The sequence below is a fragment of the Convolutriloba macropyga genome, chromosome 8 (genome assembly GCF_964194025.1).
Source record: "Convolutriloba macropyga chromosome 8, txConMacr16.3, whole genome shotgun sequence".
Lineage (NCBI taxonomy): Eukaryota > Metazoa > Xenacoelomorpha > Acoela > Convolutidae > Convolutriloba > Convolutriloba macropyga.
In genome coordinates, this window is record NC_134475.1 from 33,449,738 (window position 1) to 33,466,077 (window position 16,340).

At 36.5% G+C, this 16,340-nt stretch overlaps 1 protein-coding gene across 18 annotated transcripts in view; it reads left to right on the top strand.

The window, feature by feature from the left end:
• Nucleotides 1-16,340, top strand: part of LOC142344696 (cell adhesion molecule DSCAM-like) — a 117,733-nt gene that overhangs the window by 45,951 nt on the left and 55,442 nt on the right. For 16 of the 18 annotated variants that reach the window (XM_075396542.1, XM_075396541.1, XM_075396546.1 and 13 more), the window contains 7 exons: nucleotides 4,853-5,002; nucleotides 5,167-5,187; nucleotides 5,459-5,748; nucleotides 6,248-6,404; nucleotides 8,063-8,392; nucleotides 8,739-9,083; nucleotides 9,607-9,951. In XM_075396542.1, the coding sequence (XP_075252657.1) occupies nucleotides 4,853-5,002; nucleotides 5,167-5,187; nucleotides 5,459-5,748; nucleotides 6,248-6,404; nucleotides 8,063-8,392; nucleotides 8,739-9,083; nucleotides 9,607-9,951 (1,638 nt within the window). The remainder of the gene's footprint in view (nucleotides 1-4,852; nucleotides 5,003-5,166; nucleotides 5,188-5,458; nucleotides 5,749-6,247; nucleotides 6,405-8,062; nucleotides 8,393-8,738; nucleotides 9,084-9,606; nucleotides 9,952-16,340) is intronic. The other 2 variants (XM_075396548.1, XM_075396561.1) reach the window with 1 other exon arrangement.

The following is a 16,340-nucleotide window of genomic DNA, read 5'->3' on the forward strand; positions in this document are numbered from 1 at the left end:
AACAAAGTTTTTCGATTTTGTTTTAATTTTGTTATTTGACAATTTTTCCTATTGTTAATCGGCTTCAGATCCTATTGTTATCGCTTGCCTTATTTTGCTCCGGAGTATTTGGGATATTCCAATTGCTGTACTTTTGGGGACGAATATTCTTGGTGTCATTTCCAGAATTCTTTCAGCATGGTTTTTTTTCGCTAGGCAAAAATTTGTTCCACTTTACCTCATTTTGCGGCCTCTTTGTCGAACTTCGACGGACGTATCTCAAAGTAAGGACTTTTTGGGATTGTTGAACTCTTGGTTTAAAACAGCAGTTACACAGAAGAGAAAGAAACGGGATAAACCTATGAAGACGAATATTAGATGAAGCATGTCCTAATTAGTCTTTATTAGTCCTAATTTTGTCCTAATTAGTGTCAATTACCAGGTCTGTTTTTATCGGCTTGAAAAAAAATCCCTTCATCTTCTCATTAAAAAACACAACAATGTCCACAAAAACCATACGAAATACCTCGCGCTTTTAAAATATTTTTTGTACAATTAGTATTTATCCGGTTTTTTTTTCAATTCCCGGCGGTTTTTTTGCAAAATATGTTGAAACATATTTTGCTAAAATATTATCACAAACAGTATCAGTAAATCAATATTTGTAAAACTTCTATTGAAAAATTAAGCAAAAATTCAGCAGCACAGGAGCAACTTGATCTACTATTTTTTTTTTGTTTTTAATATATTTTGTCTTTTTGTATATCAGCTTAAAAAGTTAGTTTGAATGTACTTGTTCTTCATTCGTGATGAACAGATTTACAAAAACAACGCATGTTGAAGAATGTGTGATTTGTGCTTTTTAACAATGTGTGATTTGTGCTCTTTTAATTGGTGAAGCAATGAATTATACCAGGTGCACGAGAGCATATTATTATTTATTATTATTACATGAAGAAATAAACAAAGTTTTCAATATTGTTTTAATTTTGTTATTTGACAATTTTTTCTATTGTTATTCGGCTTCAGATAGATTTCGCTTGCCTTATTTTGCTCTGGAGTATTTGGGATATTCCAATTGCTGTACTTTTGGAGACGAATATTCTTGGTGTCATTTCCAGAATTCTTTCAGCATGGTTTTTTTTCGCTAGACAAAAATTTGTTCCACTTTACCTCATTTTGCGGCCTCTTTGGCGAACTTCGACGGACGTATCTCAAAGTAAGGACTTTTTGGGATAGTTGAACTCTTGGTTTAAAACAGCAGTTACACAGAAGAGAAAGAAACGGGATAAACCCATGAAGACGAATTTTAGATGAAGCATGTCCTAACTAGTCTTCATCAGTCCTAATTTTGTCCTAATTAGTGTCAATTACCAAGTCTGTTTTTATCGGCTTGAAAAAAAATCCCTTCATCTTCTCATTAAGAAACACAATAGTGTCCAGAAAAACCATACGAAATACCTGGCGCTTTTAAAATATTTTTTGTGCAATTAGTATCTATCCGGTTTTTTTTTCAATTCCCGGCGGTTTTTTTTGCAAAATATGTTAAAACATATTTTGCTAAAATATTATCACAAACAGTATCAGTAAATCAATATTTGTAACACTTGTATTGAAAAATTAAGCGAAAATTCAGCAGCACAAGAGGAACCTGATCTATTTTTTAGTTTGTTTTTCATATGTTTTTGTCTTTTTCTATATCAGCTTAAAAAGCTAATTTGAATGTACTTGTTCTTCATTCGTGATGAACAGATTTACAAAAACAACGCATGTTGAAGAATGTGTGATTTGTGCTTTTTAACAATGTGTGATTTGTGCTCTTTTAATTGGTGAAGCAATGAATTATTTCAGGTGCACGAGAGCATATTTTTATTTATTATTATTACATGAAGAAATAAACAAAGTTTTCAATTTTGTTTTAATTTTGTTATTTGACAATTTTTTCTATTGTTATTCGGCTTCAGATAGATTTCGCTTGCCTTATTTTGCTCTGGAATATTTGGGATATTCCAATTGCTGTACTTTTGGAGACGAATATTCTTGGTGTCATTTCCAGAATTCTTTCAGCATGGTTTTTTTTCGCTCGACAAAAATTTGTTCCACTTTACCTCATTTTGCGGCATCTTTGGCGAACTTCGACGGACGTATCTCAAAGTAAGGACTTTTTGGGATAGTTGAACTCTTGGTTTAAAACAGCAGTTACACAGAAGAGAAAGAAACGGGATAAACCCATGAAGACGAGTTTTAGATGAAGCATGTCCTAACTAGTCTTCATTAGTCCTAATTTTGTCCTAATTAGTGTCAATTACCAGGTCTGTTTTTATCGGCTTGAAAAAAAATCCCTTCAACTTCTCATTAAGAAACACAATAGTGTCCAGAAAAACCATACGAAATACCTGGCGCTTTTAAAATATTTTTTGTACAATTAGTTTCTATCCGGTTTTTTTTTCAATTCCCGGCGGTTTTTTTTGCAAAATATGTTAAAACATATTTTGCTAAAATATTATCACAAACAGTATCAGTAAATCAATATTTGTAAAACTTGTATTGAAAAATTAATTGAAAATTCAGCAGCACAAGAAGAACCTGATCTATTTTTTTAGTTTGTTTTTAATATATTTTGTCTTTTTCTATATCAGCTTAAAAAGCTAATTTGAATGTACTTGTTCTTCATTCGTGATGAACAGATTTACAAAAACAACGCATGTTTACAATTTTGAAGAATGTGTGATTTGTGCTTTTTAACAATGTGTGATTTGTGCTCTATTAATCGGTGAAGCAATGAATTATACCAGGTGCACGAGAGCAAATTATTATTTATTATTATTACATGAAGAAATAAACAAAGTTTTCAATATTGTTTTAATTTTGTTATTTGACAATTTTTTCTATTGTTATTCGGCTTCAGATAGATTTCGCTTGCCTTATTTTGCTCTGGAGTATTTGGGATATTCCAATTGCTGTACTTTTGGAGACGAATATTCTTGGTGTCATTTCCAGAATTCTTTCAGCATGGTTTTTTTTTCGCTAGACAAAAATTTGTTCCACTTTACCTCATTTTGCGGCCTCTTTGGCGAACTTCGACGGACGTATCTCAAAGTAAGGACTTTTTGGGATAGTTGAACTCTTGGTTTAAAACAGCAGTTACACAGAAGAGAAAGAAACGGGATAAACCCATGAAGACGAAATTTAGATGAAGCATGTCCTAACTAGTCTTCATTAGTCCTAATTTTGTCCTAATTAGTGTCAATTACCAGGTCTGTTTTTATCGGCTTGAAAAAAAATCCCTTCATCTTCTCATTAAGAAACACAATAGTGTCCAGAAAAACCATACGAAATACCTGGCGCTTTTAAAATATTTTTTGTGCAATTAGTATCTATCCGGTTTTTTTTTTCAATTCCCGGCGGTTTTTTTGCAAAATATGTTAAAACATATTTTGCTAAAATATTATCACAAACAGTATCAGTAAATCAATATTTGTAAAACTTGTATTGACAAATTAAGCGAAAATTCAGCAGCACAAGAAGAACCTGATCTATTTTTTTAGTTTGTATTTAATAAATTTTGTCTTTTTCTATATCAGCTTAAAAAGCTAATTTGAATGTACTTGTTCTTCATTCGTGATGAATAGATTTACAAAAACAACGCATGTTTACAATTTTGAAGAATGTGTGATTTGAGCTCTATTAATCGGTGAAGCAATGAATTATACCAGGTGCACGAGAGCATATTATTGTTTATTATTATTACATGAAGAAATAAACAAAGTTTTCAATTTTGTTTTAATTTTGTTATTTGACAATTTTCTCTATTGTTATTCGGCTTCAGATAGATTTCGCTTGCCTTATTTTGCTCTGGAGTATTTGGGATATTCCAATGGCTTCACTTTTGGGGACGACTATTCTTGGTGTCATTTCCAGAATTCTTTCAGTATGGTTTTTTTTCGCTAGGCAAAAATTTGTTCCACTTTACCTCATTTTGCGGCCTCTTTGTCGAACTTCGACGGACGTATCTCAAAGTAAGGACTTTTTGGGATAGTTGAACTCTTGGTTTAAAACAGCAGTTACACAGAAGAGAAAGAAACGGGATAAACCTATGAAGACGAATATTAGATGAAGCATGTCCTAATTAGTCTTTATTAGTCCTAATTTTGTCCTAATTAGTGTCAATTACCAGGTCTGTTTTTATCGGCTTGAAAAAAAATCCCTTCATCTTCTCATTAAAAAACACAACAATGTCCACAAAAACCATACGAAATACCTCGCGCTTTTAAAATATTTTTTGTACAATTAGTATTTATCCGGTTTTTTTTTCAATTCCCGGCGGTTTTTTTGCAAAATATGTTGAAACATATTTTGCTAAAATATTATCACAAACAGTATCAGTAAATCAATATTTGTAAAACTTCTATTGAAAAATTAAGCAAAAATTCAGCAGCACAGGAGCAACTTGATCTACTATTTTTTTTTGTTTTTAATATATTTTGTCTTTTTGTATATCAGCTTAAAAAGTTAGTTTGAATGTACTTGTTCTTCATTCGTGATGAACAGATTTACAAAAACAACCCATGTTTACAATTTTGAAGAATGCGTGATTTGTGCTTTTTAACAATCTACCCTTTTCGCAACTGTTGGCAGGTACAAAATGGGGGAGGGTGTTGAAGAGGTCAAACTCGGTAGAGTGAACTACAATTTTCAGAGAAAAGTTCGAACCGTGAGAATAGAAAGAAATAGTATTTAATAAGCAATGTCATATAAGTGGATTCTAACAGTCTCATTTCTGAATTTTGTGCTACAACACATCTTTGAATAGTAGAAATTTGAATTAGAACTAGATAGTTTCTAAAGCTTTAACTTTTTTTGATAATTTCAGCTCCATCCCAGCCTCCATCTGATGTTGAGGTCACCCAAGGTCGAGACGCCCGCTCCCTCTTTGTGTCTTTTGTGGGTATTCCTATTGAGTACGCTCATGGGGTTTTGATTGGGTACAAAATTCACTACTCCGAAGTTGGATCTGCTGAAGGTAAGCGTTACTTGAATTTTCCTTTGAAATCTAACATACATGTACATAAATAAATAGTTTCGGAATCAGTTTGAAGAACGAACATTATACAATTTACAGTATACTGAAAAGCTAAATCTTTATGAATGCAATTGAACCAAAATTACTAATTTTTGAAATTTTAGTGTACGGTTTGGAAGCGGAAGGTTTGATTTTAGTAAAATCAATTAGTATCATCAATAATTGTTATAATCGAATGTTCATTTCAATTATTCACAACCTCAGCTTTGATAATCTGAAATAAACGTGTATATATTCCTACATTTGTGATGTGTTGGAGTAATCGGCCACTGTCAATTCATTTCTCCATCTCATATGAAATGCGGGCGGTTTTTGCTTTCATCAGATTAGAATCGAACTCATTTTCTGATACAAGTTTTTTCAAATAGTGATATGTATGATGTGAAAACATTTTAGGCGAACTTGGCCGGAAATTGGTGATAACTAAACAGAATCAAGTTACAATTGATGGCTTGACCCCCTTCACCAACTACAGTGTAAGTGTGTTGGGATACACGAGCGCTGGTGACGGAATGTCGAGTTCGGATGTGTTTGCAATGACTTCTGAAGACAAGCCATCTAGTCCGGAAGCCGTGAAGGTGTTCATGAAGACTCCAAGCTCGATTCTGGTTGTGTGGACTCGGCCTAATGAAGCTAATGGGATTGTGACCAAGTACAAAGTGTACTGTGATCGATACAGAACACAGGTAACAACTTTAAACTGGTGTGGCTATCGTCTTTGATACCTAGAACATATTCAACTTAGGTCAAATTCTTCACCTTGGTCTCAACATATTCTAATGCATGGCTCAGCTTCACCTATATTGGTTGATGGTATTACTTTTTAAACTCGGATTCTGCTATGAAACATCTGATCATCACAAATTATGGAATTAGATTGTTAGAACATTTTTGAGATTCGTTGTTCTAAAACTCATTGTTCTCGGATTGACTGCTCCAATTTCTATGCAGGAAAAAGCATATAATTTCTTAATTGATTTCCCAATCTTGCAAGAAAAGTTTGGCTTATTATTCACTCCTATAGTTAATTGTATAAATGTCAGTACCATTATTTATTAACTATTTTAACCAACTCTTGTGCAATGAATTTGGGATTACCAGTACAAATAAAACATTTGGAAGCAGTCGTTCGTTTTGTAACTATATAATTGTGAACTAGTCTAGTGACACTGGTTGTTACTTCAGAACGGTGTGCGAACAGTGTTGGTATCACCTGATCGAAGTTCACTTGTGGTTGATGGTCTGTTGCTTCTGGATGACTACAAAGTGTACGTCACTGCATTCACCTCTGCGGGGGAGGGTCTCCCCACTCCTCCACTCAAGATCACAATCAATCAGAGAAGTGAGTCGACCATCTTAGATTAGTCCAGTAATGTTATGCAGGTTTAAGCAGGCAGGTGCAGTTACTGTGAAAATTAAACACTACCCCATTCATACCTTACATCCCTTAACTCGCAAACCTGTGCAAACTTATGCTCGCCGTTACACCAGCTGGTTTTAAGATCACAAACTTGGTAATCTCTTATAACTCATTCTCTTATTGTTCTTCAATGTCAAATAAGTCTTTCAATTGTTACCCGGACCTACCTCGCATCCACAATCAGTGCTGAACAATAGCTTTTTCATCAGGGCTTTTTCTCTGTCAAGTATTCTGTTCATGGCATAATATAGCTTGTTTATGATGTTATTTTTCCCACATCTGCGCTTTTAAGCTGTTCATCATGTAATTTAAGCTAATCTTTTTCTGTGCAGCATGTTTTATACACAGCTCTTGTTACCATAATTAGGACCATTAATAGTAATAAAATTACACCAACAGCTCATCTCAAATGACATCACATGTAATGTGCCAGTCTCGTTAATTTTGAAATCCGCTTTTCAATCTGCCAGTCTCTTTATTTTGACCAACTGAATCCTCTTTTCAATTTAGATGGAAACCGCAAAACTATAGCCAGTTTCAGTTGTTAAATGCACGTACACCAATTTTGGGTCACTAATGAACTATCAGATTTAGTGTCCATAGATCTAAAAGCAGTCGCCCCTCCAGAAACCCTGCCGCTTCAGCTCAGATCGACCTCGAGTTGATAAAAACACACCTAATAGTTACATGTCAAATATAAAAGAGGGGGCTTTTGTTAATCTCTCCATGGATGTTGAAAGCAATAAATTGTCTAACTAGTTGTTCATCTGTTAAGATTGTAGGGGTGTGCCTCCATTAGTGACATCTGCCTCAGTAATTTTAGTTTGATAGGTGAAGAGACAACAGGCTCTGAGACAGAACAGCCCCGGACAAATTAGTCCAATAAAACAGACAAAATGTTTTGTCTATACATTGCTCATATAGAGTTTTTTTAACTATTTCATTCATTAGAGCTTAATGAACAGGTCATGTGTTCTGTCTGGGACTATTCTATGTGTAGTTTTATTGAAATATTTTGCAATAAAGGCTGTTTGGTCTCATTCTACCTCAAATTTAGATGAAAATAAAGATTCAGTTTGACAGTACTGTTGAAGTGACGCATGCAAACAGTTGACTTATTAGAGCAACTCTTTGCTCGTTATGTTGATACTATGTCAACACCATTATAGTGAGAGTAAAGTTTGGGACCTATGTGGGTTGCGACCCCACAATCTCTTAATTGATTGCAATCCTGTGCTCTCTACTGAGCCAACTGGTCCACATTGCGAGAGTCTTACTATTCTCTCTTATATTGAGCTATCATTTCAAGCTCCATCTTATGATCACAACTTATTTACTAGAGTGTATACTCTAACATGACTTCAACAATATCTTTATGTGAATTTGTGGTTAAATTCCGTCCTGTGCTATCTTACTTGAATGCTCGCATTAACATCTCCCACCCAGATTCAGATCTGACATGGGAAAAGATCATGCATGAACCTTATGAATACTGTTTTTACCCCCCCCCCCCCCCCCCCTGTTTTGAGTGCTTTCATATTCATAAGTCGGGAGTTAAAATCACACTTCCTTTTTTTCAGTTCCTGCCCGTATCGGTGCCTTTTCCCGGAACTTAACTTCGGTGTGGAAACAGAACGTGCTGCTTTCCTGTCCAGTGTATGGCACACCCACGCCTCAGGTATGGTGGATGAAAGGCACCGGCAACCCTGCCGACATGAACCCAAACCCAACCCAGGCAACATTGGAGGGAGGAGACCCAGCAGGGCAATTGGAGGAAAAGGTGAAAGTTTATCAGAACAACCAGAGTTTGATGATTGAGAATGCACAAGAGGGTGACTCTGGCGTGTACAGCTGCCATGCTCAGAATAAATTTGGCAATGACAACATTGTGATTCGTCTGACTGTCTTGGGTGAGGACATTTTAGACGCGTATGGCACAAAAATTAAAACCGATCAATTCTTCCCTATGGTGCATAAAGAAACTATGAGAAAATGACTTTGAATGTCGTCTGTTTTAGAGCCTTTTTGGATAGCCACGTGCTATTTTTTTACCTAGTAACGTGCTACATAACAACATATAATTTGTAACGGGGGGGGGGGGGGGTAAAAACGCTGGGGGGGGGGGGAATCAGAACAGAAGAGATCCCCTTTTTCTATCCATTCAATGTGCCATCCTGATAAACTTATAATTATACCCAGCTAAGGCGCTGTTGAGTTAAGAAGCTGAAATTTTTTTAAAAATTCCCATCTCTCTAGCTCCCCCGCAGCCTCCCACTCTCATTCTGGAATCAGTGTCAATTGATGACGTCACAGTTTCATGGAAGTCATCACGTGACTCACAAGTGACTTCATACTCCGTTCATGTGCTGCAAAAGATTTCACAAATTGACGATTCATTGCCATTTGACCGACTCAGTGTTCAAGGCCGAAGTTCCCGTGAATCATTTTCTATGGTTAGACAGATTGCGGCCCCGGCACCTGAGCGATTCCCGATCCAGGGTTTAAAATGTGGAACCCACTACTCAGTGTATGTTGTGGCGCACAATCAAGTGGGTTTTGGGGATAAAAGCAATATGCTGCACGTGAAAACTGTCGGAGGAGGTTAGATCTTTTTGATCTATTCTGCCCCCCCCCCCCCGCTTAGTGAGCATAATTTTTTATGACCCCCATGCGCACGTGCTATTTTCTTACATGGTAACGTGTCATGTAACAACATATAATTTGTAACTGGGGGTCATAAAAACACTGGGGGGGGGGGGGGGCGAAACAGAATAGATCCAAACTTTTTTTTCAGAATCTCAATCTTTGCATATGACAACCGTTTCAAATTTCATGAGAAATCAACAAATAAAAGGAAACGATTGCAACACGTTTTTCAGATTTTGATGCTAAAAGGAAATTTGGTATATAATGAAAATATAAACAGAAAAATTTCGACAAATTTTTAACACAAAGCGAACTTCTGGCCTCCATTCAAAGCAACACAATTGCCATTTTTTTCATGCCTGGCAAAACTTCATTTCTCAATTTGCCATTTAATAAACACAAACAACCAAAAGTGAACTCTACAAATTGAGGCGCTGTGATAAAAATGGAAAAATGAGAAACTCGATGAAATTTTTAGCACCGCAGGCGCCTTCTAAATCCCAACTTCTGCTCTCATCAAATGCCACACAACTCACCCTCGACCTCTCAACGTACAAAGACCACGGTTGTCCAATCACATCTTTCAGAGTAAAATGCTTCCCTGTAGACCAATCAGAGGCCGTCTCTAGATCCAGACGCTCAGATAATTTGAACAACGTTCAGTCAGTGTTGGTGCGTGAAATGGTTCTGGAAGGAGATGAAAAAATGGTGACTTTTTACCGATTGCAGCCCAAAACTTGGTACTTGGTGGAAGTTTTGGCTCAAAATAGTGCTGGACTGACCAAAACTTCATACAAAATGGCCACATTGACCTTGAGTGGAGGTTAGTTGCGATTAAAGCGTTTCATTTTTTCTTTGGGTCCGAAAACTGTAGTGAATCTCCGGGGAAACATTTTTGAATTAGATGAAGTGAAGTGATGAAACCATAATTTGGATGCCACTATTCGAAAGGTGCTGATTGTTGACAAAAATCAACTGCTCGTTTTTGAAACTTTGTACAACTGCAGGTTAACTCTTTTTGTAGCATTTTGTTGGAAGTTCTAGTGCAAATGAGATCAGAAATTGAAATCTTTCGTTTTGAATACTATTCATTTCCATCGGTGATTTATTGCTAACTCTATTGATCCAAGGGTTAAATGTATTGCAATTTCTTTTTGTGTTGAAGTTTATGCGCTTTGCTCAATGATTGTTTTTTGGATATCATTTGTTTAACCCATTTGTTTCTAAGCGTTTGCTTGCCCTTTATTGTATTCAACTGCAAGATCTCAAATCCATTGTTAAATTGTAGTGAATTCAGAATAAAATACTCTTGCTTATTGGTTGATAAAAATGACCAAAAAACGGGTGATTTCAGCTAATGGTAAACTAAGGAAATTACAGGTAACAATATTACAAAATACAAACTATTTTTTAAACTCTAAACCTCCATGTAAATTTTATGTTTTCATAACAAACTTTGCAAACATTTTATTACAAACTCACGTCTGTTTACAAACTAATTTTTCAGGTACTCAAAGATTTGTAAGAATCTTGCAAAATTTTTATTCTTTTTGGTAGTTCTTTTTTAGCATTTTCCAGGGGCAAATCAGTCCTAACCATGATTGTATATTTTTGATAGTGTAAGGCTTGGTAACATTGTGTTAAATGCGTCTTCATAATTGCCTGTAAGTGAATGCATCTTATCCAATGTTAAGAAATTTGTGCCAAGTTATACGACTGAACTACCTCATAAAAATCTCGTACCATAACTACTATTATGAGATATTGTTGGATCATAATTCTGTTTTATCTGATCTTAGAAGAAAAGAGTTCAATTCTATCAATGCTATCAGTATAAAAATTGAGCCTGCCCGCCAGTAATGTGACCATTGTTAATGTGATCACCAAAATCCGAAGTAACATGCCCTTCAGAACTCCAAGTGCAAATCGGCATTGGGCAATTCCAAATGCAAGCCCTATATGTTTTGCTTTGCCTAACTCATAATTGAAGTTCGCTATTTTCAAGCTTAAGTTATCGGCCCAAAAGTAAATGGATAACAACTGATCCAATCCCGCTGCGGATTATGCCGAAGAAATGAACTCAAGAGAGGCGAGGTACGCATGAGCTAAGAATTAGAGGCGAAGGGGCGCAGAGTTGAATTGAAAAAATTTCATAATCAAAGCCGAATGCTTAAATTTGATTGGCCAAATAATCTGATTATTTGAAGTAGAAGTACAATAAATGTAACAAATTGTGAATTAGTCAGTTCGCGTCGCATCATTTGCTTATCGTTGGTGTGAGGTCGTGTTGCGCTCCAAGCGGCCGCTCTTCGGTTGCAAACGGTCTAATTTTTTTACTATATAAAAAAGTTGACTCTTCACAGGTCGACGATTTCGCTGGTCCTCGCTTATGACGCATATCATTCTTGAACGTACACAGGGGGTATGATGCGTTTAAAACATAAACAGGCGAAAATTCTTATTTAGCAACATAAACGCACCAGTGCTTACGGTCGGGCCAAAGTCTGCCTCGTTGACGAACCAAAATCTAACCCATAGACGCATCAACTCTTCAACAAAGACTAACTACGTTCTGCGTGATATTTGAGCCTTGTTGAACTCCAAAAACCAGCAAAAAAACGTCACGTGCAAGCTAAAACCTGCATCATACCCTTTAAATATTTTTTTTGCACCATGAGCCTCCACCACACAAACCCGAGGTACACAAAACAGAGGCCAAGATATAATGGGTTCTCAGCAAATTGCGGAAAGTTTCAACGAGCATTTTTCTTCAGTATTTATCGAAGATAATTCTGACATTGTTGTGCCTGAAACAGCTCAACCAGAGATCTTTCTAGACGATATCACATTCAACGCAAAAGATGTGCTAGATGAAATATCACAAACTAAATGTGGTGCCAACTCTTATGATCAAATAACACCATCACTCCTCAAAGCTTCTGCGCCGTACGTTATAAATAGTATCTTGTATATATTTAGCTGCATTATTAACGCTTGCCAATTTCCCAAAGTCTGGAAAAACACACACGTGCATCCTCATCACAAAAATGGTAGCAAAATGGAAATTAAAAACTGCAGGCCAATTGCAATGCTCTGTGCAATTTCTATAGTTTTTGAAAGAATAGTTTACAAACAAATTTAGAAGACATTCGAAAGGAAGCTTTGCACTGCTCAACATGATTTTCGGCAAAAACATTCAACAGTTACCCAATTGTTACTATATTGTGATAACTTATATCAAGCTTTAGACGAAAATTCATCCCCGATAACAGTCTACTTGGACATTGCTAAAGCTTTTGATACGATTAATTTTAATATTGTGCTTCAAAAGCTCGCTCGTTTTGGGTTTGATGAAAAGTTTTTGAAATTTTTTGCTTCTTATCTGGTTGATCGACAGCAGAGAGTAAAAATTGCAGACAGTTACTCGACTTTCTCTAAAATCTCAAGCGGGGGTCCCCAGGGATCAATATTTGCTGTGTTTTTGTTCTCCGTGTACATAAATGACCTACCTGATCAACTTCATAATAAAACATTCCTTTATGCCGATGATACGAAAATAATAGGACAGATTTCAGAACGTGAAGAACTTCAGTTTGACATAAATAGAGCTATCGAATGGTCTGGTTCAAACAAACTAAATTTCAATTTTGTAATTTTTACGGCCAGCATGACTTGGAATTGTCACCTCGAAATGGCGGTAAAGAAAGGTTTTCAAAAACTGAATCATTTAAGAAGAGTTATACCCCGCACCACAAAAGAAACTGTCAAATGCACGTTGGTGAAAACGTATATATTCTCTGCGGTCTTTTATGCGTCAAATGTCTGGAACCCAGGACCACAGTATCTTCAACGCTTGGAAAGACTGCAGAGATCATGTTTAAAATGGATAACTTGCCGTTCTGTTCTGGGTGACAAAGAATACGTTGAGAGCCTAATTCGAAATCGCCTATTGCCAGTCAGTTATTTTCTAGTTTTTAACGATCTAATTCTGCTTAACAAGATTTCAATGGGCTTAACTTCGATGAATGCGTCAGACCACTGGTCAATAACTTTTGGTTGTCCAAAGACCAGATCAAGTGAAAAGTTTTTTATTGAAGCGAGAAAAACATTTCGGAAACGTTCTGAAGATAATTACTTTAATAGAGTAGCCCGATTCAATAATTCTTTGTCTCAACTTAACAGTTTTGCTAACTATTCACCACACAAAAATCCATGTCGGTTTCGAAGAGAAGTCAAGAACTTTTTGGAAGGGGAGGCATTGAAAAGATTCAAATATAAAAGTTACCCTTCAGGATGGAAAGTTTTCGAGAAAATTTAATTATTGAAACCTGATTTCTCCCCTAATCTGGGGACTACCAAGCTGGTTGTAACCATGTTTGGTTGAATTCAATTTTATTATTATATATATATATATATATATTAATTCATTTGGGTGTGTAACTATTTAATATTATTTCATGAGCTCTCTTTACTGTCCGAGACCAGAGAATTTTTCTTGCAGCCCAAGAAAAAAGTAAGGCTATTCTTATACGACACTATTGTTTTAAAGTTTTAAATGGAATCCAAGCCAGGGTTAAGCCAAGATTCAAAACACATCATAAAAGCACAAAGAAACCAAGCACTATTAATATATACAGCACATAGGAGAAGGTCCTGTAAGGGCAGAAGAAAGAGAGGGACATTTAACAAAAAATCGATTTTTTTAAATCACCGAAATTCAACCAACGGAGTAAAACCAATTCTTTCTTTACAATCCTTATGAATGAGATACTACGAAAACAGTATGGGCAATGTAACGGCTGCTCTCCTTGTGTTTCACAAAGAAAGTTTTACACCGCCCAGTTCGTTCTGAGTGGTTACAAAATCTGTTCGGATACTTCGTTTATGCAGTTCGCTTTTGTAACTGTATATCCGCTCTGCTGTACTTACCGTTGCATTAACTATTTTAGTTCGTAACTGTTCGCTGATCTTAGTTTTTCCAACTATCAATTTGAACTGGATTGCTACAGATCACACAATACGGGATCTCTTTATGTATACCAGTTCAATCCGATAGAAAAAACAAATCGAAGACAAAGATATATGTCTAAGACCTGTTTGTGCAAAATTATTTAAATTTAAACTTAAGTTGGCTTTTGCTGTTTGTACTCACAAGTTGAGAATACCAGAAGTTGGGGTTGTAACAGTTGAATTTCAGCTCCAATAATTCGTTGATGCAAGACACAGTAACAGAATTTACTGCTCAAGAATAATATTTTGAATACAAGACACAGTAACAATTTACTGCTCAGGAATATTTCTAGTTCAAGACACAGTAACACGTTATTTACTGCTCAAGACAATTTGTTTTGCAATATTTTGCTGAGTTATACTTTCAGCCGTTTTCTGCGGCTACTACGTTGAGTTCTGTGTGTTGCTTTTTGTTTTTTTCCCCTTTTCTCTTTTTTCTCACGTGACAAACTGTAACTAGAACTAGAACTATAACTATAACTATTAAATGACTAAGACAACAGAAAGTGTTTTGTTTCTATTTTCCCCGCCTATGCAAGCTTGTTATTCCTTCAGCTCAGCTCCAACATCGCCGGCCCTGTTTTCCTTCGTGAAAACATCACCTTCAGTTGGTAGTACTGGAGCGAGCTTCACTACTGGCCTCTTGTAGTATCCATCTTTTGTTCGGATTTTCGCTGATCGAATCACTCCGTCGGAACCTTCAAATGTTTCGGTTATTCGACCCAGATTGTAATATCCACGTTTGTCACTGTCTTCCACTAACCACACAAGATCACCCTGCTGAAGACTTCTTTCCGTTGTGGTCTGCCATTTCTTTCGACTATTCAACATTGGCAAGTACTCTTTACGGAATCTGTCCCAGATGAGGTCTGCGTAAGCTTGCGTTTGTCGGAAGAGCTTTCTATGATCAACAAATTGCTCTGAACCTGATAGATACGGTAAACAAAGGTTCCTGTTGCCAAGTAGGAAATGGTTTGGGGTAATAGCTTCTAAATCGGTAGCATCAGAACTGACTTGTGTCAGCGGTCTGGCATTCAGCGTCTGTTCAACAAGACACATCGTGGTTGACAGAACATCCTCCGTGACTGATCGATTGCCCAGCACTGCGTACATTGCCTTCTTGCAACTCCTAACCAGTCTTTCCCACACTCCTCCAAAGTGTGGTGCTGCAGGTGGGTTGAACTTCCATCTGATACCTTGTTGAATCAGATGTTCTTCAATTCGCACCCTGTTCCATGCTGCTATATATTCTGCCAGTTCTTTTTCAGCTCCAACAAAGTTTGTCCCGTTATCGCTAATCATTTTGACCGGTTTGCCTATTCGTGCAATGAATCGCATAATTGCGTTCAGACAACAATCAGTGTCTAGTTTTGGTGCAATCTCTATGTGTACCGCTCGTACAGTAAGGCATGTGAATAGACAGCACCAACGCTTTTCGTTTCTTCGACCAATCTTTACTGTGAATGGTCCGAAATAGTCTACGCCCACATTCGAAAATACTGTTGATGCGACTAATCGTTCTTCAGGTAGATCTGCCATTACTGGTGCCTTTGTTTGGGCTCTTCCCTTTCGACATCTAATGCATTTGTTTTTGATCGATCTCAAGGCATTTCGTATGCCTAGGATCCAGAATTTCTGCTGAACTATGTTTCTGACATGTTCAGTACCTTCGTGATGACTATTCTTATGTTCATTTTGCAAGAATAATTCAATTACATGGTGCTTCCAATGTGACAGTACTGGATGCTTCGTTTCGAAGCTCAATTGACTTTTACCTATTCTGCCTTGAGCACGAATAAGTTCTTGCTGGTCTATGAATGGTGAAAACTGGAGGATTTTGCTGTTTTTTGGAATTTCCCTTTCAGCCTTGAGAGATTTCATCTCTTCAGTAAATTGTTCTTGCTGCAGTAGTCCGAAGATGCTTGCTTGTGCATCCTCTCTTTCTTCAACACTTAGTGTTTTTGTTGCCGGTTTGTGTTTTATAAATACGCGCTGTACGTATGCCATTGTATTTACTAGTCGATTGAAACTACTAAATCGTTCCCACTGAATCATCGGCTTCTTCTCTTCAACCTTTGCTGAGAAGACCATTTCGTCGTTTTGTTCGTCTGAAGCAAATGTTAAATTCAACTGTTCAGGCCATTCGTTCTCTCGTTGCTTCAACCAGGCTGGCCCAGTGAGCCATTCACTTCTCTTAAGTTC